The sequence below is a fragment of the Spinacia oleracea genome, chromosome 3 (genome assembly GCF_020520425.1).
Source record: "Spinacia oleracea cultivar Varoflay chromosome 3, BTI_SOV_V1, whole genome shotgun sequence".
NCBI lineage: Eukaryota > Viridiplantae > Streptophyta > Magnoliopsida > Caryophyllales > Amaranthaceae > Spinacia > Spinacia oleracea.
In genome coordinates this window covers 140,795,875-140,822,964 of record NC_079489.1, presented here as the reverse complement: position 1 = coordinate 140,822,964, position 27,090 = coordinate 140,795,875, and the positions used below count along the sequence as shown (strand labels likewise).

At 37.4% G+C, this 27,090-nt stretch overlaps 2 protein-coding genes across 2 annotated transcripts; both read right to left on the bottom strand.

Moving 5' to 3' along the window:
* Nucleotides 1-7,792: 7,792 nt before the first annotated feature.
* Nucleotides 7,793-12,052, bottom strand: LOC130470548 (uncharacterized). The gene is made up of 5 exons (XM_056840863.1): nt 11,787-12,052; nt 11,570-11,693; nt 11,172-11,468; nt 10,976-11,092; nt 7,793-8,470 (listed from the first exon to the last, which is right to left on the bottom strand). Exons 1-5 carry the CDS (start codon nt 12,050-12,052, stop codon nt 7,934-7,936), a joined length of 1,341 nt encoding a protein of 446 aa, XP_056696841.1. The 3' UTR covers nt 7,793-7,933.
* An 85-nt stretch (nt 12,053-12,137) lies between these two features.
* LOC130470547 (uncharacterized) lies at nt 12,138-16,280 on the bottom strand. Its single transcript, XM_056840861.1, has 4 exons — nt 13,853-16,280; nt 13,436-13,756; nt 13,262-13,361; nt 12,138-13,165 (listed from the first exon to the last, which is right to left on the bottom strand). Exons 1-4 carry the CDS (start codon nt 16,123-16,125, stop codon nt 12,422-12,424), a joined length of 3,438 nt encoding a protein of 1,145 aa, XP_056696839.1. The 5' UTR covers nt 16,126-16,280; the 3' UTR covers nt 12,138-12,421.
* Nucleotides 16,281-27,090: the final 10,810 nt, after the last annotated feature.

Sequence of the window (27,090 nt, the reverse complement as noted above, 5' to 3'; positions counted from 1 at the left end):
ATGGAGGGACCAGGCGGCCCAGCTAATCAATAGGCCTCCCGAAACAGAATTGGTCCAAAAGTTCATTGACAACTTAGACCCGGCTTACAGACAACACCTTAGGTACCTGGGACTCGACACTTTCAAAAGGGTTTATGATGTGGGAATAAAAATCGAGGACGACCTCGCCAAAACCATACAGAGCAAACCTGCATATAAGACCAACACCTATAATCGGGGTAACACACCCCAAGCCCAAGAAGTCCATGCTGTAGAAGAGGCTCCCGCCCGAAGATACCCTGTAAGATGGGTCGGAGACCAAAAGTTTGCCCCACTCGGGTCAACTTTGGTACAAGCCTTTGAAAGACTAACCAATCAAGGAAAGTTGAGACCTATGGGCCCCACCCGTGATCCTCCTGTCAAAAACAAATATTGGGTCGAAGGTACTTACTGCAAATTCCATCAAGGAAATGGGCATGACACTGAAAAATGCTGGCATCTAAAACATACGATCCAGGACATGATGGAGGATGAAGTAATACCTCTCCCTAACGTTGGCAAACCCAACAACAACAAGAGCCCACTCGGCTCTTGTCACATCTCTCTCGACCAACCAGAAAATTTCGACCCCACGGTGTATATTACACCTCAAGGTGCACCACTCGCTGTGGTACCTATGGATCGAGTCGAGGGGGAAGTGTACGGTGTGTGGAACGATGATGCTGAAGATATTTACCTATCTCAAGTCTCGGGCCAGGACCTCTTCACTGAAACTTGGCCCGGGTATGCTCTCATTGACACCACCCCTCAGGAGCTCGAGGTCGACAACCTCACCCGATCCGGAAGGATATACCAACCGGATATTCACCCACCTCCCATGGACGACATCCCGGTTAGGCAAACTCCTGAGAACGGGAGGCACGCCACCGTCGCGGAAGTCATCGAAAATCCTCTCCTGAAACAACTGAAAAGAACCAAGGCTGATATTACCATCTGAGATCTTATGTGTACTTCAAAGGAACATCGCGAAAAGCTTATTCGGTCACTTGACCTCATCTCAGTACCCACAGATATCACACCTGACTCATTGGTTAGCCATGTCACGAGAGATGCCGGAGAAAAAGCCATAGTTTTCACTAATAAAGACTTACCCAAAGAGGGGGGTGCTCACAATAAAGCCCTTTACTTAGTGGTCGGATGCAAAGGACAAAACATCCCCCTAGCGCTCGTAGATAATGGTTCGGTGGTTAATGTCTACCCATTGCGAACCGCCCATTGCTTGGGGCTAGGAAGCGATGACTTCCAAACCTCCTCACAAGGGGTACGAGCTTATGATAACTCCCGAAGGCCTGTGTTGGGAAAAATCAACCTTACCATACAAACTGGGCCTGTGGCACGCACCACGGAGTTTCAAATAATTGACATCAAGCCCACTTTCAACCTCCTCTTGGGGCGACCTTGGCTCCATGACTTAGGAGGTGTGGCTTCTACCTTGCACCAAATGGTTAAACTTAACCATAACGGGGTAATACTAGAAATCCGCGCCCCTCCTCTCGACGTCAGTTGTACTATGATCGGAACAGCCGAAACTGCAGATGACCTTTATGGGTTTCAAATGGAAGAAGCAATCCAGTTCATCGAAGATTATGATCCAGCATTCCTAGACCCGCATGCATCCCGAGTCATCCCAAGAATGTTGTTGGCTCAAGGTTATTTCCCAGGAACCCCATTGGGCATAAGGAAGAAGGAATGCACATTCCATCCTTTTCCCGACAAATCTACTCCCTTTGGCTTAGGTTATGAACCAACGGAGGAAGATATTGCTGACCGCCTATCTAGGCTACGCCTTAACAAAGCCAAACAAACCACCCTCCTTCCCCCATATCAAAGGACCCTTAACGGGATGTTTGTTCGGGAAGGAGAAGAACACCCATGCTGTGATTTCCCTGAACCCTTCGTTCAGGATGGCCTGCTAAAACCAGGATTTGAAATTTTCCATGACTGCCACACCTTGGATGAGGCACCCCACCTCACCAAGACGAAAACAGCTGAAATATTAGACAACCAGGCTCTATGGACATTGTTTAACGAATCGAGGCCTATGGAGAACGAGACTGTGATGACTACCCTAGCTTTACAAGATGAAGGTTTTGATCCAACCCGGTTAATCTCTCCTGCATCAACACTAGAAGAGGTCGGGAACGGATGGGTGAAGATATATCAGTGGGTCAACGCAAAAGGAATGGAATTCAAGATGAGTACCGGTGAAGGACCGAAGTTTTATGAGACTAAACCCCAGGCTTGAGCCACATAGGGCACCATTAGTAAAAAGCGCCTAGTAGTTCTTTAGATTGATAGAAAAAATAATAGAGACTTTAGATGGTCCTAAGGCCCTTTAGAATATGGGTCAGTTTTATTTCAGTGTGTTTTCTTACTTTCCAAATTAATAAAGGCGTAATATTTCTCCTAAAAATTTTATTCTAACACTAAATAAACACCAAATGTACTTGCAAAATAAAAAAATAAAGAAACGGCCCACTATAGGCCCAACAAACAAAGCCCATTCGGTTTTGAAATAATGCCATGTGAACCAGTTCCCGAAGCCCACAAAATAAACCACACTATCCCATCCTCAAAACCTAAAAAGCCAACCAATGTCATCATGAGAGCCAACCCATGCAACCCAAAATCAAAAAGAAATCAAAAATTTAAAACAAATGCAAATGTTACCAAAAAATAAATTCATAAAACGTAGAACCCACTGACAGCTTTCACATAAGATTCCATCATACCCTCCACAAAGATCTTCATAAGTTCCGCACCCTAACTCCATTTTCAAAAATGTTTTGAGTCACCAATAGAAAAAATTAATCTGGACAAAAATGCGTTTCACGCTAACAGTCAAAAAACCTCCAAAACAGCCTCAAAATTAACTTTAACTATGAAGCAAAATATCAAGGCACAAAAAATAAAATAGAAATAAACGCAAGAACATGTGAAGCAAAACGTCAAAATTGACCGCCCAAGCTATTTTCAGCGCCCAGGGCTGGGCGCCGAAATTTCTGACGCCCCAGCCTGGGCGTTGAAACTCTCTGCCTGCCAAAGTTTTTCTTTTTTCGAAAAGTGCTCGTCATTTTATCCGCACACAACGGAAAAATAACGAACACTTGGGGGGGTACAGTGCGTATCCAAATAGGTTTACCAACAAATTGGTCGAATTTTACGCAACCTATGGAAAACGGCAGATGAAAATAATGGCAAATACTTCACTCATTTGACCGATTAAGTAATATGTTTCCACTTCAGGACATATCTACCGAGATCCGGCATACTAGAACTTATTCTAAAGCTAAGAACTACGCGCGACCTGATTCTGACAAGATACGTAGGCAATCCTTACCAAGGATTCGGTCCAAATAATAATAACAAATCATATTTTTCGTGTAAAAAGTGTTAGACATATAAACAAAATTGAATGGAAACTAAAAATATGCCTTTATTAAAATATAATAAGAAGGAAAACAAAGTGCTAGAAACAAAAACAAACACAACTGAAATAAATAAAGGGCACCTACACCCTAGCAAGAACTACACTACTCTAGTTCTTCCGGATCATCAAATAAAGTCTTGTAGAGAGCAATGTTCGCAGGATCCACCCCCACATTCTTCTGCGCTGCCCCAATATCAATCTCCATAAGAACCGGCTCTTGGACACTAACTTTCAAAGATGCCAAAGCTTTAGAAACATTTTCAGTTATAGCCCGCTCAGCCTCAAGGGCACAAACAGTGGTGGGAGAAGGATTACTATCATCGACTGGACCAGCCACTGTTTCTACAGGCGGCTGAGCCTTCCTAACCCATACATTGTTCCGGCGACGATCTCCGCGAGAGCTTGCATTTCTTTTAACAACAGCAGGCCCCTTCATGTTAGGCACCTTTTTAGGCCTGACACTGGAATGGGGAAGAACTTCCTTACGCTTTCGATCAGGACGAGCTTTCACAGTCTTAAAACTATAGGTACGAGGTCTGGCAGAATCAGGACCCTCATACTTAACACGAATACGAGGTATCAAAAGCTCAGCCGGCTCTCCATTACGAGCCTCGGTCCTCACATCCTTGTCATCGGAACTCATCCACAACTTATAGTTTTCAGAAAGACCCACAAACCCATTTGTAGCTACAGCCCAACGCGGGAGACCATCATAATACCTAGCCCACGCCAAGACCTGTGTTTGTGCAAAGGTCGCTACCTTAGGTGGTACCGTATCAGAAAGGGGATAGTCTGCCTTAAACCATATTGACGCATGACTCGGTAAGGGAAAATATAAATGGGACAAGATAGCCCAACAAAGAAATATAAACCGATACATCAGACCCCCCTGTCATAGTAGTCAAACCCCACCATGGTGCCACCCACTTAATAGAACAAATGCCATAAGTAAAAAAGGAGGTCCATTCGGCCTCGTCCTAGCCTTGGTGCAAGTATTTTCGGTTACCCAAAGCTATAGGGCGATAATGTTTAGGATCGGCAGGAGCTTCCAAAAGTCTAAGCCGTTCCGCAAGCCAAATCTGCAAAAATAGGTACGATCGAATCAAAAGAATGAAAAGAAAGAAAAAAGGTTCCTGGGGCGCAGTTTCAACGCCCAGGACACTACAAGAAATTGATTAATTACCAACCGCTAAAATTGGTTGGTAAAACGCGAAAAACGGTTGGTAAAAGATTTTGCGACCGCCAGCGGTCGCAAAAAGGCGGTCAGTTTTCACCTGGACGGTAATTTAGGAAACTCCAACTGGAAGGCGGTCGCTAAAATTTACCGACAGGATTAGCGACCGCCACCTAAGCAGTCACTAAATTAGTGACCGCCAAAGCAGTCACTAAATTAGTGACCGCTAATGCAGTCGCTAAATTAGCGACCGCCTTGACGGTCACTAAATTAGCGACCGCTTTGGCGGTCACTAATTTAGTGACTGCCTTTGTGGCGGTCACTAAATTAGTGATTGCCTTCGTAGCGGTCACTAAATTAGTGACTGCTTTCGTGGCGGTCACTAAATTAGTGACTGCCTTGGTGGCGGTCACTAATTTAGTGACTGCTTTGGCGGTCACTAAATTAGTGACTGCCTTGGGGGCGGTCACTAAATTAGTGACTGCTTTTGTGGCGGTCACTAAATTTGTGACTGCCTTTGCGGTCGGTAATTATTCAAATATCAGTTGCAGCCAATTTTGTAAAATCGTATATATACCTGTATTATATGCCTGTATAAATATTATATATGTACCTGTAAATATTATATATGCCTGTATAAATATTATATATGTACCTGTAAATATTATATATGCCTGTATAAATATTATATATGTACCTGTAAATCTAATATATATATATAAAGGGGAGTTTTTTGGTGAGCATTGAGAGCGTCCACGTAGGATTTCCACGTCATCATATATTATTAACTAATTAAATAAATAATATTAGAGTCTTGCTATGATTAACTACTCAATATGATAAAGATAGATTTCACAAACTTCTTCCATCTTTTTGTATATATATACATACCCTCACATTAAAAATCTCAACTAAATTAGATCATTCTTTAACCTACCCTACGGAGTATTACAGTATTACGTACTTTCTCATACGTTTTCTCTAAGTTTTGCCGAATAAATTATGTCCATGTAAGTATCACTCAAATCATTTTATTGTATGGATCGAGTAAGTAATTTTAATTCCATCTACCTCTTATTTATTTTCACATGATGTTTATGTTACATATAAAAAGGATTTTGTATCTGCTCCATTGTTTATGTCTCATCGCAACAATTTTGTACAAGCATAATTGTTTATGTGAATTTTGTACAAGCATAATTGTTTATGTGAATTTTGTATCTGCTTCATTGTTTATGTTTCATCGCAAGAATTTTGTATATTAATTATTGATATATTTGTATTTCAACTCACGTAAATTAATTATTTATTGTGTTTCAGCGCAAAAGTCGATGGTGGCGCACAAGAAAAAGTGAAACACAAACTTTAATTCATCAAGTTTATCCGGCACAACGAACTACGTACAATTTAGATGTTACCTTAATAATAAGAATTTCATCCACTTTTTATTCTCATCTTTTTTTTTTTTTTTTTACAACTTGAACAATGTTGTGTTGTACTAAACCAAAAATTATCTTTACAGAGTTATCTTTTCAAGAAATTTTCAATTTTATCTTATGTTTTTTCAGATTTTTTTATGAAAATTTTCAATACTATCTTAAAATTTTATATTTTTATTTTATTATTTAAAATGGCGTTACCATTTAATTTTGTAACATGAAATCCTATGTGTACGCTCTCATTGTTCTCCAAAAAAACTCCCCTTTATATATATCCTCAGACACAAAATCAATTGACAAAGCCACCATCGTGCTTAAATTTTCAATTTAATCTCAATTCCTTCCACGACATAGTTTTTGTGATAGGCATAGGTACAATAAAATTCAAACCTATAACCACTGAGATATTATATACGAAGTATCTCATACGTGATTTAAGCCCGTGCAATGCACGGGTTAATTTATAGGGTGTTGTATTATATGATTTTACTATTTTTAGCATCAAATTTATAAAATATTTTTTTTGATTGGATTCATATCATATTCAAATATATAAACACCTCAATATCTCATACTCATACGGAGTGTGACTTGACATATTAACTCATGCATGTTGAAATTATTAATTTGATTACTATAAATTGTCAAAATTGGATGATCAAATTGTATTCTTAATTTATGATCGATCAGATGATGAGAATACTCGAGTCTCACACCGGGATACGTAGTATTATATACGAAGTAATTCGGTACCATACCAATACGTATTAATACTTTTAGTGATTATGGAGTTACTGGTTGTATTCAACTACCAAGATAAGAGTCATTAGAATCCATCGGATAGTATCAATAGTACTAGACAATTGTGTTTTTAAAGGATTTTATCATTTTTAATTCTAATTTATCTTTTCGTTAAATCCTATTTTCTATCCAAAATTACACACTACTTATTTCTTTTTATTTATGATTAGTGGAGTTGTATGTGTTTTGTCATATCTCAAATTATTATTAGTAGTATTTGCTTAGCTTGTTATGTAATCAATTAATATGTAATCAATTAATTATCTCTTCTTATTAGTTAGATAATTTGGACTTTGGATCATGCATAAGGGTAGTTTTTTTTGGAGTGTATTCGGAGCGCCACGTAGGATTTTCATGTCATCAAACAATAATATTATTTTAGATTTCTTAAGAATTAAAACAGATAAATAAAGACAAGTACAAGATAATAAGAGAGAAAAAAAAAGACCCCTTAAAAGATAATAAGAGATAAAGATTAGAAAAATAAAAATAGATAAATAAATAACCGGTAAAAGATAATAGGAGATAAATTTTGCTAGGGAGGAAAAAAGATAAATGCAACTCAGTAATAAATAATAACAGATAAATAAAAAAAGATAAATAAAGACCCGATAAAAGATAATAAGAGATAAATTTTGAACATTTTTTAAAAGATAAATAAAACTCAGTAAAATATAAAATAAAAACCCACTAAAAGATAATAAGAGATAAATTTTGAAAATTTGTAATAGATAAATAAAAACCCGTTAAAACTGTCATACTCATTGATTATAAAATCTCACTAAATATTGCTTAAAGTTGGAAAAAAAATCAAACAAAAAAAATAAATTTAACCCGTGCATCGCACGGGCTTTAAATCTAGTATTATATATGCCTGTATATATACGAATTTATATAAATTCTGTAAAATCGTATGAAACCTGCTCGATGTTATAATATTAAACATGTTCAAAGTCATACAACAAAGATTCATAATACACATAATGTTGTTCAAACATGTTAATACGAAAAGTTGTAACTAGTTCAAACTAATACAAGAATACTAACTACCTAACACAAAGGTGTCCCGCCTCCGGTTGGATCTCGAGGGTCCTGCGACTGCGAGAAAGGAAAACCAGTACACTGACTGAACATCCGCTCGTAAGACTCCATTGCCTTTTTCATCTGGGCGGCATGTTCTTCTCTTTCTTGTCTCTCCCTTTCTCTCTCTTGTCTCTCCCTTTCCATCTCCCTTTGGTGCTGTAGTCGCTCTGCTTCTCTTTCTTCTCTCTCCCTTTGCCTCAAAAGTAGATCGTCCTCCATAGCCTTTAACATCTGATTTTTTGTTGTTTCAAGCTCAATGGATTTTTGGGTCAACTGTTGTTGAGTCTCTTCCAATCGAGATGATATTTGAGAATAAATAGATGGGGTGTATGAGCTAGAAGAACTACCACCCCTTCTAGATGGTGCAAAGTATAGAGAGGCTCCACTACCCAGCCCGGGGACCTTTCCCTTCTTTCTCCCACCTACTGTCTCAAAGTAGATTTGGTTGGGATCTTTAGCAATGCCTTTTTCAACACATTCAGCAACATTTTTTTCATAGTTTTCCTACAAGAATTAAAATGATTATCACCCATGCATAAAAATTTTATTAAATGGAGCACATTTAAACTTAAAACGTGTTTCATAAGCTTTGTTTGAACTTGCTAAGTCACATTCAAATGTGTTTACTCACATCTAAGGCCTATTTGTTCGTTATAGGTCATATTTTGCCTAAAATGTCATTTTCTCGCCTAACTTTGTGCTAAGGAACCAAACTTGTCATTTCAAACCATTTACATGTTTTGTGTGGCATATTCAAGCTTTATAAAACTGATTCTAAGCAATTTAAGCACATTTAGGTCATATTTGGCCGATATAGGTCACATATAGGCTAAATAAGGCGTTTTCGGTCCCATTTTTCAACTTAATCACCTACGGGCTGATTTTAAACTTAAAACATGTTTCATAAGGTTAGTTTGAACTTTCTAAGTCACATTCAAACGTAGTTTTCCTACAAGAATTAAAATGATTATCACCCATGCATAACAAATATATTAAATTGAGCACATTTAAACTTAAAACATATATAGGCTAAATAAGGCATTTTCGCTCCCATTTTTCAAAAAAAAGAACTAAGGGCTGATTTTAAACTTAAAACATGTTTCATAAGCTTTGTTTTCACTTGCTAAGTCACATTCAAACGTAGTTACTCACATCTAAGGCCTATTTGGTCGTTATAGGTCATATATTGCCTAAAATGTCATTTTCTCGCCCAACTTTGAGCTAAGGAACCAAACTTGTCATTTCAAACCATTTACATGTTTTATGTGGCATATTCAAGGTTTCTAAAACCGATTCTAAGGTATTTACTCACATCTAAGGCCTATTTGGTCGTTATAGGTCATATATAGGCTAAATAAGGCATTTGCGGTCCCATTTTTCAACTAAATCACCTAGGGGCAGATTTTAAACTTAAAACATGTTTCATAAGCTTTGTTTGAACTTGCTAAGTCACATTCAAAGGTATTTACTCAAATCTAAGGCCTATTTGGTCGTTATAGGTCATATATAGGCTAAATAAGGCATTTTCGGTCCCATTTTTCAACTAAATCACCTAGGGGCAGATTTTAAACTTAAAATGTGTTTCATAAGTTTAGTTTGAACTTGCTAAGTCACATTCAAAGGTATTTACTCACATCTAAGGCCTATTTGGTCGTTATAGGTCATATATTGCCTAAAATGTCATTTTCTCGCCCAACTTTGAACTAAGGAACCAAACTTGTCATTTCAAACCATTTACATGTTTTATGTGGCATATTAAAAGTTTCTAAAACTGATTCTAAGCAATTTAAGCACATTTAAGTCATATTTGGTCGATATAGGTCATATATAGGCTAAATAAGGCATTTCCGGTCCCATTTTTCAACTAAATCACCTAGGGGCAGATTTTAAACTTAAAACATGTTTCATAAGCTTTGTTTGAACTTGCTAAGTCACATTCAAAGGTATTTACTCACATCTAAGGCCTATTTGGTCGTTATAGGTCACATATAGGCTAAATAAGGCATTTTCGGTCCCATTTTTTAACTAAATCACCTAGGGAAAGATTTTAAACTTAAAATGTGTTTCATAAGTTTAGTTTGAACTTGCTAAGTCACATTCAAAGGTATTTACTCACATCTAAGGCCTATTTGGTCGTTATAGGTCATATATTGCCTAAAATGTCATTTTCTCGCCCAACTTTGAACTAAGGAACCAAACTTGTCATTTCAAACCATTTACATGTTTTATGTGGCATATTAAAGGTTTCTAAAACTGATTCTAAGCAATTTAAGCACATTTAAGTCATATTTGGTCGATATAGGTCATATATAGGCTAAATAAGGCATTTCCGGTCCCATTTTTCAACTAAATCACCTAGGGGCAGATTTTAAACTTAAAACATGTTTCATAAGCTTTGTTTGAACTTGCTAAGTCACATTCAACGTTATTTACTCACATCTAAGGCCTATTTGGTCGTTATAGGTCATATATAGGCTAAATAAGGCTTTTCGGTCCCATTTTTCAACTAAATCACCTAGGGGCAGATTTTAAACTTAAAACATGTTTCATAAGCTTTTTTTGAACTTGCTAAGTCACATTCAAAGGTATTTACTCACATCTAAGGCCTATTTGGTCGTTATAGGTCATATATTGCCTAAAATGTCATTTTCTCGCCCAACTTTGAGCTAAGGAACCAAACTTGTCATTTCAAACCATTTACATGTTTTATGTGTCATATTCAAGGTTTCTAAAACTGATTCTAAACAATTTAAGCACATTTAGGTCATATTTGGTCGATATAGGTCACATATAGGCTAAATAAGGTGTTTTCGGTCCCATTTTTCAACTTAATCACCTACGGGCTGATTTTAAACTTAAAACATGTTTCATAGGTCATATTTTGTCGATATAGGACCTATATTGACCAAATAAGGCATTTTCGCTCCCATTTTTCAACTAAACGAACTAAGGGTTGATTTTAAACTTAAAACGTGTTTCATAAGCTTTGTTTGAATAATAGTAAGTTACCTTGATTTGCTTTGCTTTGCTACTACAAGGGACTTTCCCTTTACCCGGTACTTCCTTCGTGTGTGTCTTCAAATATAAGTCACCAGCTGTAGGCATCACACCTCCACTTTCCTTTGCCTAATTATACAAGTAATTTTTGTGAATAATCAAATTAGTAACAACGTTAAATGAAATTTAGTTACATTATTAAACTTACCATTTTCTTTGCAGCCTCAGTTGTGGAAATGGAACCTTGGAAATGTGATGGTTCAACATTGTTGGTTAATGAACCCCCTCTTCTATTTTTCTTAGCCTGCTCAGATCTTTTCTTGAATTCATCATCATCCACGTGCTTCATCATATCTGCATGCACTTTCTCAGACATCCAATCTGGCTTCCTTCCATTACTCTTTCTTGTTATTTGGTAGTGGATGTACTTAACCCGTTTATATGCATTTGCATGGTAATCACGCACAGCAAGGTGATCAAACTCAGGCAACCATTTATAGGTCCTCTACACAAAAGAAAAGAAAAGAAGGATATTTTGTTATGTTACAATTATAGCAAGTTGAAAAATAAAAAGTGATACATTACATGATATAAAATTGTGTAAACCTTGAACAGAGTGAACCAATGATCTTTTGTATCCTTGTCAACTTTGGTATAACACGTCCAAGGACTCTTGAAATATTTCTGGATGACGTTAGTAATATCCCGCGAAATGGAACTGTGATCAAACCTTACATAGTGGAATAGGAAATAACACAAGTAACGTTAGTTTACAACATTCATACATGAGATAAAATAATTAAAATGTAACTCTAAATCTTACCAAAGTTCACCCGGTGCCATCCAAACGACTCCAGAATCCTCAGCTTCTTCATTTACTTGTGAATCAGGTACCACCTCTTCAGAGTATTCACCTTGAGTTTCGTCATCATCAAAGTAGGTATCCAGTGAGGGTTGGGTCACCCGTGTAGTACCTCCACGGCCAGCTCCATGGTCAGCTCCATGGCCACCTCCACGACCACCTTCACGACCACCTCCACGTGCACCTAAACGACTGCGGATGGCTGAATGTTCTCCTCGATTGGACATCTGTTTATTTAGTAGAACACAAACCAAGTTTAAATAACTCAAATTTCAATCATAAAAGACAATTCATCGATTGGACATCTGTTTATTTAATGGAACACAAACCAAGCATTAACATTAATAAACTTACGCTACATATATAATTACCTAATAACAAGTAACAAACAACTACAGATTGTCTAACAAACATAAATTTATACAACCAAAATAAAAAGTTCAATGATAAGTTCAATAAACAACAACATAATTCAAAGTTCAATCATAAAAGACAACACATGTCAAATTCCAATCATAAGTTTACCAAACAACTACATAATATTTCTTGAACCTAAAATTAAACAACCAAATAGGACCAAAATCAGCAATATCAAGTTAATCGTCGTATCCATCAGAATCATCAGCATCATCATCATCACCATCGTCATCATCATCATCAATGTCATCATCACCATCATCCTCATCCTCATCATCCTCATCCTCATCTTCATCATCCTCATCCTCATCACTCATACTATCAGCATCACCATCATTAATATCGTCATCATCATCATCATCTTGATCTTCATAATCTGGGATCTCATCTGGAGCACAAAGAGCTGAAGAAACCTCATTTGCATCTTCTTGTAGAAAGTCTAAGTCAACCGGAGCATCAATCACAGACCTTGCCTTAGTTTTAAACACAGCCCACCATTGGGCTTTATCCCTCTTCAAACTGGGGTAGTGTGCAAAGTATACTTGACTAACTTGGTAAGACAATACAAACGGGTCATACTTTGGGTATCTCTTAGAATGATTGACCTCAACAAGTTTGTATTGTTCATGAATGTTCATACCCTTCACGGAATCCATCCAGCTGCACTTAAACAAGATTGTCTTGTACTCTTGAAGCTTACCACAATAAGAAAGTTCAACCACCTCCTCCAAAATGCCAAAGTAGTCAACTTCATCAGGACTTTGTACACACACTCCATAATTCATAGTTGACTTGTGTTTGCCGTAGTCATGAGTTTGAAAATTATATCCATTCGCATAGAACCGGCTCCATGTCCTTACTTGTCTAGAGGGGCCCATCGCAAGCGCCCGTGTCACATCATTAGGACTCAAAGACCGGAGAACCTAATTCGTAGAATTAGTTAGTAATTTTTTTTTCCTTTCAATGACTAGTGTAAGTAATATTGTTTATGAATAAAAGCAAAATACAATTAATCTCACATGTGATTTAAACCATTCAGGGAACTGGGCTTCGCATTTACTCCAAATATCCTCCATTACTATGTGAGGTTGAGTTTGGAGAATGTGCTCCTCAAATTTCCTATGGTAATTAAGGAAATAAAGGTTAAATACGTCGTTAGAAGAGTTTACAATAATTAAATTATAGTTTTTTACCTTTCATATTCACCTAAGATGCCACTGTTTGCAAGCACATAAAGATGTGCTCGATCATACTCCATGTCTTGCAAGAAGCGCAAACGGCCATTAGTAGGTGCACGACCACAATCCACCCTGAACATCTCGGGGATATTAACGTCATGTTGGTTCTCAACAACCGAATGGACATTTCTTCCTAGATCCCTTGCTTTGGTGTCAACCTCAGGTTGAAAATAGTGGGAACAAAAGTTCGTAATCTCCTCCATTATGTAAGCATTGCATATGGAGCCTTCTACACGTGCCTTATTTCCAACCTTACGCTTCAAATGGTTAAGAAACCTATAAATTATGTAAGTTTGATTAATAGTTACTAGTAAACATATAAGATATTTAAAGTAATAATTTATTTACGCTAATTTGTATTATTTTGATTACCTTTCAAATGGGTACATCCACCTGTACTGGACGGGACCACCAACCTTTGCCTCATGTGGAAGATGAACTGGCAAGTGTTCCATTGAGTTGAAAAATGCAGGTGGAAAAATCTTCTCTAGCTTGCACAAGATCTCAGCAATATTCTTATCCAAGCGATCTATGTCACTCGCTTTGATAGTGGGGGCGCATAAGTCTCGGAAGAATTGACTAATCTCTGTAATTTCCTTCCAAACATGCAAGGGAAGCAACTCCTTCAAAGCAACCGGAAGTAACCTCTCCATGAAGACATGACAATCGTGGCTCTTCATTCCATACAGCTTGCATGATTGAAGATTAACACACCTGCTCAAGTTTGAAGCATAAGCATCCGGGAATTTCAAGTCTCGAACCCATTCACATAACACCTTCTTTTGAGCCTTGTCAAGTGCAAAGGGTGCTTTTGGCATGGTTTGATTTCCATTTCCAAGCTCTAACTGCCGACGTTTACAATACTTAGCCATATCTTTCCTTGCACTAGTGGTGTCCGAGGTGCTACCTTTCACATCCATCACAGTGTTTATGAGTTGGTCAAAAAAGTTCTTTTCAATGTGTATGACATCCAAGTTGTGACGAAGAAGCAAATCCTTCCAATATGGGAGTTCCCATAGAATACTTTGTTTGAACCAACCCATTTTGGCACTCTTCAACTTCTTAAGAGCTTCAGGACCATCAGTTGCTTTAGGCAAGTCCTTCACGCATTGCCACAATTCTTCTCCACACATTATATGCGGACCCATGCCATTTTCAACTTTGTTTTTGCAGAAAGCTGTTTTATTCTTTCGAAAAGGGTGATCATGTGGAAGGAATTGTCGATGACAATAAAACCATGAAACTTTACCTCCATGTTCAAGCCAAAATGCCTTGCTTTTATCCATACAATAAGGGCAAGCCTTCTTTCCGGCCGTGGACCATCCAGATAGCATTCCATATGCAGGAAAATCACTAATAGTCCACAAAAGGGCTGCGCGGAGGTTGAAATTCTGCTTGCTTGAGATGTCATAAGTCATAGCCCCAACCTCCCATAACTGTTTCAACTCTTCAATGAGTGGTTGCATGTACACATCCAAGTTTCCTTTAGGATTTTTAGGACCGGGAACGAGTAAAGAAAGGAACATGAATGGTCTTTTCATACACATCGATGGAGGCAAGTTGTATGGTGTAAGAATAACCGGCCAACATGAATATTGGGATCCAAATTTACCATGGGGGGCAAATCCATCTGTGCACAAACCAAGCCTGACATTTCGTGGCTCTGATGCGAAATTAGGAAAGGTTGTATCCAAGTGCTTCCACGCTTGACTATCACTAGGATGTGCGAAGGTGTTTTGAACTCGGGGATTCTTGGCATGCCAAGTCATATCCTCCGAAATGTTCTTGGTAGCATACAACCTTTGCAACCTCGGTGTGATTGGAAAATAGATTAGAACTTTTGCTGGAATAAGCTTACCCTTTGCAGTCTTCTTATACCGATCACTTCCGCATACTCTACATTTATCTAACTGTGCATCGCCTTTCCAGAAGAGCAAACAACCTTTAGGGCATGTGTGGATCCTCTCATGAGGAAGTTCCAAGCCCTCAAGAACCTTCTTTGTGCTATTGAAAGTTCTACCCATTTGGTTGTTATTTGGAATCGCATCATTCATCAAAGATGCAAACCCATCCACACACCTGTGTTGTAAGTTGAATTCACATTTCAAACTTGCAATTCTTGATGCCATTTCCAACACAGAGAGTTTGCTCCCTTCATATAATGGATCTCCAGCTGCCTTTAGAAGGTCTATAAACTTCTTAGCTTCATCATTTGGTTCTTCTTCAACTGAATTACCCTCTTCATTCACCAAATGCTCTTGATTATTTCCAAGAGCATCAATAACCATATCCCGATATTGATTTGGCTGAACACGCGAGGACTCTACTAAGCTTTCCCCTTGACATATCCATTGATAGTAATTACGAACAAACCCCTTCTTGTACAAATGTACTCTAACTGTTTCAGTATCATGAAAACGCCTGTTATCACACAAGGGGCATGGGCATCTTATTTTGTCACCATCATTGCATGTTGGATGCTCTTTGCAAAACTCAATGAACTCTCCAACCCCCTTGAGAAAGTCGGGCTTAAGATTGCGCCCGTCGAGTCTATCATACATCCAACTACGCTCTCTTCTTTTCATGATACCAAATTCTACACATCTCACAAAAAACATGTTACTAATTAACCACACCCTACACATCTCACACCAATCATGCACTAAACCTACTATTTCGTCTAACTAACATTTAAATAAATTCAATCATCACTAGGTAACTTTATAACGCTCGATGATTTCTAAATAAGCAGTCAATTATCTCGTCAAATAATTTTCTAAATGGAAACATATTCTCTTTACTTTTTATTAGTCTCTTAATTAGTACTTCACTACTGTTAGATTCTCCCTTTAGAAGTGATAGATTTAAGACTTGTTTAATTTATATTTTACAAAAAATTTGTTAATACTAATGTTCTATGATTAGGAGTGTCTTTTATAAGACTGCTTTTATGAGTTACTTTTATGTGTATGGGTGAGTTTCAAAGGGATAATGAGGCGACTATATGCTTTTCCTGCCTAATTTCTTGAATTGCACAGACCAGATCTTCTATACATCTTCAATATTGTCTAAAGAATATTTCTAAAAGGTTCACCATGGGTTGTGACCAAAAAGACCAGTCCTTTTCAGAACATTTTGGTCATGGGCGGTGGAAGCCTGATGATATCTCATACCAAATTGCCTCTACATTATTTTCAATTTCCCACTGCTACTTTACTTTCATCCTAAGTTGATAAGTTCCAATTGAAGTAACAAATATTTATTCTTCAATTAGAACTCACAAGAGCAGTTGAGCTATTCAGCCTTTCTAGAGAAAAAAATATTTTGGATTATGAAACTATTTACACGCTTATTCTATTTTTTTTGTAATGAAACTATTTACACACTTTTCTATTACTTTTATAACTGAAAGATGAATTCCTGCAATTTCACAATCTGTGTACATCTCTAACTCTGCTAAAATCAGATATGCAACCATGAACAATATTTACATGACATCTAGTAGGCAACTCATATTGAAGTAGCTAAAATATTTTCATAATAATAAACAGCGAAAACAATATATGTTAATTATTTGCTTTTACGATTCCTAAATGATAAAATTATTTACTACTGCAGACTATTGAACCTCAAATTCCAACATTGTTTCCAGCAATTTCATCTCCTCAAATTCTCATACTCATACAATAGATAAAGGCCTTTGCAACACACTCTAAACTAAGCAACTTACCGGAGTTTTTTTGTTGCAGGATTATATGATACTCAACGATCGGCCGATATCCCCGCCTTACTCAAACCTGCAGCAATAATACACCCCCAAAAAAAAATCAAATTCAAATCTATAAGTGCAGATCCTAATGTCATGGATGATGAATAGATATACTAACAAATGAATTAAATCATTATAAGAGTTTAATAATAATACTAATACCATTAATCTTAATCTTCCTCCATCAACACCATCTACACCCATCTACACTGATACTGACAAGGTTTCAATTGTGTAAAAAAATTGAACCACAATAAAAAAGTTAGGGTTTTAAAAAATTGAACCACAATCAATAAAGCAAAAGGAACTAAGATTACCTGGTTAATTGAACAAACACATGTGCGTCGACTGGGCTGGGCGGGTGGCGGCGACGTTTAGGGTGGCTGCGTCGTGGTTGTAAGCGGCTGCGTATTATTATCTTCTTTTGTGAGCGGCTGCGTATCCCCTGCGTCGGCGTCGTGGAGGGGTGGGGCTGGGCGTCGGTGCGTCGCCGGCAGGGAAGGGCTCGTCGACTGGGCTGGGAGGTGCGTCGGCTGGGAAGTGCGTCGACTGGGCTGGGAAGGGCTCGTCGCCGGCAGCCCAAATCGGTGGGAGGTCGTTTTTTTTATAATTATTTTGAAATGTAGATCTGAATGAAAGTTGGTCGCAAAGTACTCAAACCTTTTTTTTTTCCTTTAAAATATTACCGACCGCTTATATGGTTGGAGATATTAAATAGGCAGTAATTAAAATTTTGAATGAGTTTTGGAAATAGTCGGATTTTTACCAACCGCTCTTTAGTCGGAATACAAGAAAAAGCAGTCGATAAATTACCGACTGCTTTAAAAGCGGTGGGTAAACTTAAAATTTAGCGACCGCTAAATTTTCGGTCGGTAAATTACCGACTGGTTTTTTTTCGGTCGCTAATTTTTTTTTTACTGACTAATTTTATGGCGGTCGGTAAAAGCAGTTGGTAATCAAGCGCTTTCTTGTAGTGGGACCAGGCGCCGAATATACCAGCGCCCAGCCCTGGGCGCTGTAACTCGGCCCCAGGCAAAAAAAGAAAGGTGGCGTATATGTGCGCAAAGAAAAAAAGTAGATTACCTGCAGTAATAGGGGGCTTCCCTTAAAAATTTCGGATTTGGCATCCTTCTTCAGCTCATCCGCACTCAGCAAACTCTCAGTAACAACCAACGGCATAATAGAATAGCAACTTTCCATCTGGCTAATCAAGGGGATCAGCCTTATGTCACCGAACTCACCATTATTATTCGACAGCAAATAATTATTCAACAAGCAAAACACAAGGGCTCGAATGTTCAATTTTTGTTCTGTCATATTCTTACTAGGCCTAAAATGATGTTTTACGAGTTTTGCCAAGTTAACCTTATCATCCACAACAAGTTCGGCAAACATGTTATCATCTAGCCCTAGGAAAGTCCTTATGGTTGTTTTACCCTCTTCAATACTGCCAGGGGTAACAAGAGTAGCATTATTAGGATAACCAAGGATCGCAGCAAATTCATCAGGCAAAGGACATATTTCATTGCCCTGAAAGGAAAAAACATGATGATCGGAGTGCCAAAAGTTTAGGGCAGCATGCAGAAAATTATAATCAATATTAATTTGTTGTAAGCCTAAAAGTGCCTCTAAGTGGTATTCTTTTAACAAAGCTTTTTCTGTGGGAGTAAGGGCTCGTAGCCAACGCCTAACAGTCCGTTGGAGTGAGAAAGTAGGGGTCGACATGGCAAAAGCAGTAAATAAATAAACCACGTAGGTCCTTATTTTCAAAAAAAAAAACAAAACAAAATTTCAAAACAGATTCGTCCACTTCAGCGGACGGGGTGTCCACCCTCAGCGGACAAGGTTCGCCACCTTCAGTGGGCGGGGTCTACGTCACAAACCGCGTAGGTCCTTATTTTCAAAAACATCAAACAGATTCGTCCACTTCTATCGGACGGGGGGTCCCCCTCAGAGGACAGGCTCGCCCACCTTCAGCGGACGGGGTCTGCGTCACTAACAGCGCAGGTCCTTAGTCGCTGCAGCGATAACTTTTACTGGATTTTCCTTCGTTTTACTTCCTATAAAAACAAGGGTACTGGATTTTCCTTCGTTTTACTTCCTATAAAAACAAGGGGGTTTTCTCGTTTAGCCAGCCCTAAAAATGAGAATCTTTGAAAACGTTTTACCTCGTGATTGGGCTTGGCCAGGCCCAATTACACTTTACAGCTTTAATTTCGAAAACATCTGTAGTTACTTCCAATGACAAAGTGAGGGGGTTTCTACGCACCTTTAGATCCTTCCAATGACAAAGTGAGGAAGTTTATATACTATCAGTTGACAAATCCCAATAACACGTGAGGGATATGTCGACACTTCAAGTGATAACCCTTAAGTCAAATGTTATCACTCGGGGGCTCGTGAGACCCTCGCAAAACAGGTCACATACACCATGGCTTGTGTGACGCACTCCGTCTAATACTTTGACCATCGTCTTACTCCAAGACTCAGTCAAAGTGGGGGCTAACTGTAGACACCTACTTTTGTCCCCATTCCCGCAAGGGAAAGGTTCGATGATGAAAGCATAAAAACTCCACTTGACAATGCATCTCCTATAAAATAAACGAATCTCGATTCCCCATTTCATTTTACCCGAAACCTGCTATTTATGGAAACCTGCTAAAAATAGTAACTGCCGTAAAAGGTAGCTTCTAAAAGTGGCAAATCATAAAAGATAGAAACCTGTCAGAATTAGGTGTTGCACTCCAACATAAATCCTAAATGAGATAGAAAACTGCGAGAATCCTATTCCTCAAAGGATTCGGAAATAAGAGTTACGTATTAATTAAAATCCTAACGAGCCTAGAGTTCGTAACGGGCCCAGACGCATTCCGTCACAAATTGATACGCCCTAAAAGACTCAAATTAATCTCAAACTCTACGGATTTTAGAATCTGAATCTGACTAAACAAAGAACTGCCCAGACCCTATTTTCAACGCCTGGCTCTGGGCGCCGAAATCTTCGGCGCCCAGGCCTGGGCGCTGAAAATACCTGGGTACGTTTCTTTTCCTAATTCTTTGTGGATTAGAACTCTGCAATTCTATCTTTCCACGAACTCTTCCCTATAAATAGACCCCTAGTTTCGACGTGAAACGACACAACAACACATGATATATTCTGAGTATTGACTCTAAACCCCTTAGCCTAAGCCTCTCGCTGCGAAACTGTTCACGCGTTCTGTCGCAATCGATCCATCAATCGAACAGAACGTATCCTGTCCCATAATCGAGATTCGTTAAATAAAAAGGAGAAATAGCAAAGTCAAAGTGGTTAGTTTTCTGAGAACCCTGACGCACCTCTCAAGGGTGCGTCGTAATGTGTCCCTTTTCGATGATTTAACTGCTTTCCTCGCCCTTTTTATGAACTGTTAAACCAACCTAATATGATTGTTCTATCACGCCTAACAAATATAATATTTTTGGGAAATCGGATTATCATGCTAGGTCCCTTAATGATATTTAAATCCGATAATCACGATCGAATTAGTATTATATGCTGCATATTGCTAAAATGAATTCAGATTAGTTTAATAGTTAACGCATGTCCCTTCAATTATATATGCTGAGCTAGTAAGGATATCCTGCCTCTGGAGTTATCGACGAGCGAATTACTCCTCTCGGTAGTTACAGTCCCCCTAACCCTCAATCTCTACCTTGCGGGTGTATATTGAGAGATCCCCACACCAGGGATCACAAGGGAACCTACGGCCGTCGTGGTCAAACATAATTGCACTCCCTTTATGTCACGATAACCGGGTTTTGTCAGTTTTTCTCATTGTCGTTAAAAACTAAATGGCGACTCCTATATTACTAGTCAATTGGGTGTATACTCACAGGAAATCCAATTACACTTGATTGAATAAAAAGAATCGTCACACCCACGAGGGACAGGTCACGCATTAGCCTCGCGCTTTTTCGACCCCCTCACACTCATGCATATTTAAGACATATTTAAAAGCAATAAATAACTTAAAGAATGCATAAGATAATTGTGATCTAGTATGGCCCGACTTCATCTTGAAGCTTCAACTTCAAAGTCCGTCTTGAAAATGGATTGGAAACTCCGTCTTGAATTTCACCATGGGAGGCGCCATTTTCTTCAAATAGGATAAGCTATAATTAAACTAATTACAAATATTTGATGGTACGCAGACCATATTTGAATTGAAAAACAAATTTGGTGCTTTAGACCCATTACATTCAAATTAATGGTACGCAGACCATATTTTCTATCCTATTTGGGCCATACTAGTCATTTCATAACCTGCAAAACAGTACATATACAATATATACCATTCATCCATTCATTATCATGAATGGCCCACATAATTGGTTAGTAAAAACACTTTGTATGCATCACATAAATATTTGCAGCAATTAATCAAGGGCACCAATAATCTACCAATTATTCAGTTCTTATTAATTCTAATCAAGTTGTTTAACCTTAAAGGATTTGTAGACCTAATCAAGAGTTTATGACTAAAATTGCTCCCACTAAAACCAATAAAGTCATATGCTTTACTAATTTAAAACATAAAAATGTATTTCTAGTCTAACCGGAAACATACAAATTTAATTAAAATTTAAATCTCATATAAAATTATAATTGAATCCATTTTATTTATTTTATTTTTCAGTTGAAATAAATAAATTTAAATTAATTCAAGGTTTAATTTTAGTAAAATAATTAGTATAAATAAAAATTTATAATAATTATAATATTCAAAATTAAAATCCGAGAAAACAATTTAAATTATTAATTTTAAAATTAATTAATATTATTTCCGAACTGAAAATTTCAAATTAAAATTCAAAACGACTCAATCGTAACACGACGAGCACTTGGGCTTGCGCCCAAGCCCCGTCGAGTGCACGAGGCATAACGCCCCTCGACCAATCGTACAACACCACGCAAGCAGGCCACACACAACGCAGCAAACATAGGCCACGCTGCGCGCAGCCCGCTCGCTCGTCGCGCCTGCTTGCTTCGTGTCTGCTTGCTTCGTTGGGCGCAGCACGCTTGCTGCCCACACGCGTCTGCTCGCTGGCTTACGCCTTGGCCCATCGCCCTTGCCTACTCGCCCACGCTGCACACGGCACTCGACACAAGGCAGCGTGTTGGCTTGTGCTCGTGCGCCATGGCCCTTGCTCGCTGCATTGTACCGCACGGGCGACGAGCTCCCTTGCTCGTCGTCGCGTGCCCGCACTATATAACACCCCTTAAGGGTAACACGTAGCGTCCATTGCTTTGTGCGTGTAAGATTTATGGGCGTGTTATATAAAAATTTAAAATTTTTAATTCAAAATTAATGACAAATTAATAAATCATATTAATTTCATAATTTTAGGGCGAAAAATCAAAAATTTATTAATCAATTAATTTCCGGTTAACAATTATTCAAATCTAGGTCATAAAAATGAAAAATTTAACATAAATTAACAATTTTTATGGTGGATTTTAATCATGGATACCTAATTAAATTATTAACTAATTATGAAAAACAAATCAATTCTAAATTATTCGAATTTCAACAAATTAGTCATAATTACAAATTAGGTTGTATAATTAACAAGTCTAGGCATTCATAATTGTTAAACATATACTGTAGGTCAATCAAAAACTCAAGATTTATCAACAAGAATCACAAATACTTAATTTAACATCTTAAATTTACAAACTTTTGCATTCGAAAAACTAAAACCTCCGAAAAGTCATAGTTAGGCTTCGAATTGGGAATTCTGGGTTCGGCTAAAAATTACTATTTTTGTCAAAATTTTAGAATGCCTTTTACATGCGGAATTGACACAAAAATCACTCGATTTGGATGAGTAACGAAGAAACTGCCGAAAAACTGCGTACATATAATTAAATAAACGCAATTTGCAATTAATTACGAAAATTAATCAACCCTTTAATTCTTTGCAAATTTGTAAAATTTAACCATGTTCATGCAATTTAGATTATGAAAATAATAAGAGGCTCGTGATACCACTGTTAGGTTATGATACATATGAATAAACATAAATCATGCGGAAAAACCATAAAGCCAGGAAACATATTATTTACACATAATCATTTAGCATAATTCAGATGCATACACTTTGTAGCGTGCCCTCCCTAGCTGCGCTCGAACCGAACAAGAACAAGTCTTTAGGACTCCAAGTGTCGTCCCTCCGTAGATAGTCCACAGCACGTCCGGATCGGCTTTAAGATTGACCAACTAGAATCGCCCTTAAGGTACTAGGATTTTCGGCTAATAGGCAATTGTTTGTGGATGATTTTTTCTTGAAAATCTTACCTTTGAATACTTCAATCCTCGATGTAAATATGTGACCCTAGGCACCTATTTATAGAGTTATGGAAAAGGACTTAGAATCCTATTAGGATACTAATTTATTTAATTAGAATCTTATTAAAACTCTATTTAAATAAATTCTATCTTTATTAGGATTAGGATTTAATCATATGACGAATTCCGATAGCATTAGGATTCGTCACGAACACGAGCACACACACACGTATGCACGCCCGCACGCAGGCCTTGCGGCCCACGCCGAGCGCATAGCGCATGGGCCTTGCTTCGCAGCCCATCTTGCTTTGTCGTGCGCGCGCGCCAAGACTTGGTTGGGCCTGGCCTTGCGCTGGGCCTGGTCGAGCACTTGGCGTGTGGCTTGCTGGGCGTCGGTCTGGCCTCGTGCTGGGCCTTCGTCTAGCAAGCCTCGCCCGATGCTAATTCGTACGATACGCTTTCCGATTAAATTCCCGATTCCGGAATTCATTTCTGATACGAACAATATTTAATATTTTCGATTCCGAAATTAATTTCCGTTTCGAACAAATATTTAACATTTCCGTTTCCGGAATTATTTTCCGATTCCGATAATATTTCCGATTCTGAAAATATTTCTGTTTCCGGCAATATTTCCGATTCCGGCAATATTTCCATTTCCAATAATATTTTCCGATACGTACCATGTTTCCGTTTCCGGCAACATCTACGACTTGGATAATATTTATATTTCCGATGCGATCCATATTTCCGTTTCCGGCAATATCATCGTTTCCGGAGTATTCATTTTTTGCCTTTGACGATCTCAGCTCACACTGAAACCAAGATCCGTCGATTCCGAATATCTATAGATGGAGTATTTAATTCCATTAAATACTTGATCCGTTTACGTACTATTTGTGTGACCCTACGGGTTCAGTCAAGAGTAAGCTGTGGATTAATATCATTAATTCCACTTGAACTGAAGCGGCCTCTAGTTAGGCATTTAGCTCACTTGATCTCACTGAATTATTAACTTGTTAATTAATACTGAACCGCATTTATTAGACTTAACATTAAATGCATACTTGGACCAAAGGCATTATTTCCTTCATAACCGAGTTAGTCAAATACAACATATTTTGAATTGAGTAAAATTTTGATAAATAAACTTATATGTTAGTCTACTTACCATGTATTATTATTTTAATTAACATTCTTACTTACCGGTTATCATGTATTATATTATTAATAGTAGACTAACATTAGAAGTTCATTTATCAATATTTTTTATATTTCTTATCAGATTAAAAAGTTATAATAATACATAAATAAAATTATATCATAAAGGAAAAAATAATATTGATTTAGCTTTCCTCCAATAATATATTATACAGTACACATCTTTGGTAATTAAAATATATTTTTATCTTAGTTTTCTAAAAAAACGTAATGTAATTTTATTTATTTTAAAGTAAAAAAATAAAAAAACATTTTGGAGGGAAAAAATCGCACCATGAAATGTCACGTGTCATTCCTGGTGTCTCTTTTAATATATAGTAATAGATGAAATTACTCTTTTGAATATGTACCGTATCTATCCTATCCAGGGCGAATAGGCCAATATCTGATATGTATTTCAAGATACATATCACCCCACTAAAAGACAAAATAGAGATAAGACAAAAATGAAAGCAGGTGCCATTTTTCAAAGAACTGATGCCATTTTAGAAAAATTGATGCCATTTTTCAAAAACAAATGCCATTTTCCAAAAACGGATGTCATTTTCAAAAAAAATGATTTTGTCCTTTAGCGTTTTTCTTATCGCTATTTTGCCGTTTAGTGGGTGATATGTATTTGTGAAATACATATAAGATATTGATTTATACTTCCTCCTATCCTGGATGGTAAAATATCATATGTAAAATCCAAACTATTTCTCAAGTTAAGTCATAGGGGTGATGATAAAGGTCGCAAGTTGCGACAACATTTAATTGTCGCAATCTTACTTGTCGGAGTTTAATTGGTACATATATGTGCCACGCAGGCTATGCATTATCAGAATATTTTTACTATCAATGCAATATTTTTACTATGAAAAATGAAAATAAGGTAATCGATATAAAGAATGAAACAAATTAGAATATTAAGATTTGTCTACCCTTTTTTATTAACATGTATATTATGTTGTACTCCGTATAAATTAAATATTTTATTTTCCAATTTAAATCATGTCATCATTGTGACACGACTTAAAGGTCGCATGTTGCGACCTTTATCATTTTCGAAGCCATAGTAAACCACATTGTTAATTATTACAACTACATATCCGTGAGCATAACTCACCTTGTTCTTAAATATTATAATCCTCTATAGAGCCTGATTGTAGATCCGCCCCATGTCTTCTGTCGAGGACGGAGAGGCCCATATTAGATATGTGTCTCCAAACACATATGTGAGGGTACGGTGGTAATTATACCATTATTTTGAAAGCTTTTGAGTACCATATTTGAGAAATGAATATCATTTTTGATCATTTGAGTACCATTTTTGAGCTTCTTAAGCACCATTTTTTAATTTATGAGTACCAGTTTTGAACTTCTGACTTCTGAGTACCATTTTTGAGTTTCTGAGTACCATTTTTGAACTTATTTTGGTTTGACATATTTTTGTCAAAACATATCTGATATTGGAATATAGTTCCTCGCCCTCTGCCTAGCCACTAAAATAATATCTAGAGTATAATTAATTAATTATCTATTTAACCACATATACTAAAACTAATTCGCCACAAGAGGAGTTGGCGAGAAGTAACTAATTATATACGGATCACAAATTGAAAACGACAATGTTTGTTTCTAACATTATTTTGTCAACTTGATTAGGTTTAATGGAACAAATATGCTAGAAAAACTAAGGAACAAGAGGATAATCCTCGTTGGGGATTCTCTAAATCGAAACATGTGGGAATCTCTTGCTTGTCTTCTCTTCACCTCCATTCCTTCATCTCCAGCCGAGGTTGATAAACTCCGACGCTTCACAAACTCGTGGAAATCTGTGGTATTTAATCAAAATCCAAACTATATCAAAGTTTCAAAATAAAGCTTGTATTGATGAATATTTTGGTTATATTCTGGTTTGTGTTGTTGCAGGAGTATAACTTCACTATGGAATTTTATTGGACTTCATTTCTTGTTGACATTGACAACAACCATAAAAGTGGCAAGAAGGTTCTAATGCTTGATAAGCTTTCGGCAAGTTCTGAGAAGTGGGTTGGGGCAGATATTATGGTATTCAACTCTGGCCACTGGTGGGAACCAAAAGGAAAATCAAGAGCGTAAGTTTCGTATACCTCCTTCATAACGTTTACAAAACTGATTACTACATAAGAACGTTACATGCTTTACTTGTTATACATCTTTATAACTTTTCAAGGAAAAATTCACAACAATTAAGTATTTAACTTCATTAATGAGTTATTAATGACTTAGATATGATGCTCCTGACATTAGTACAGGATCGGATCTTTGGT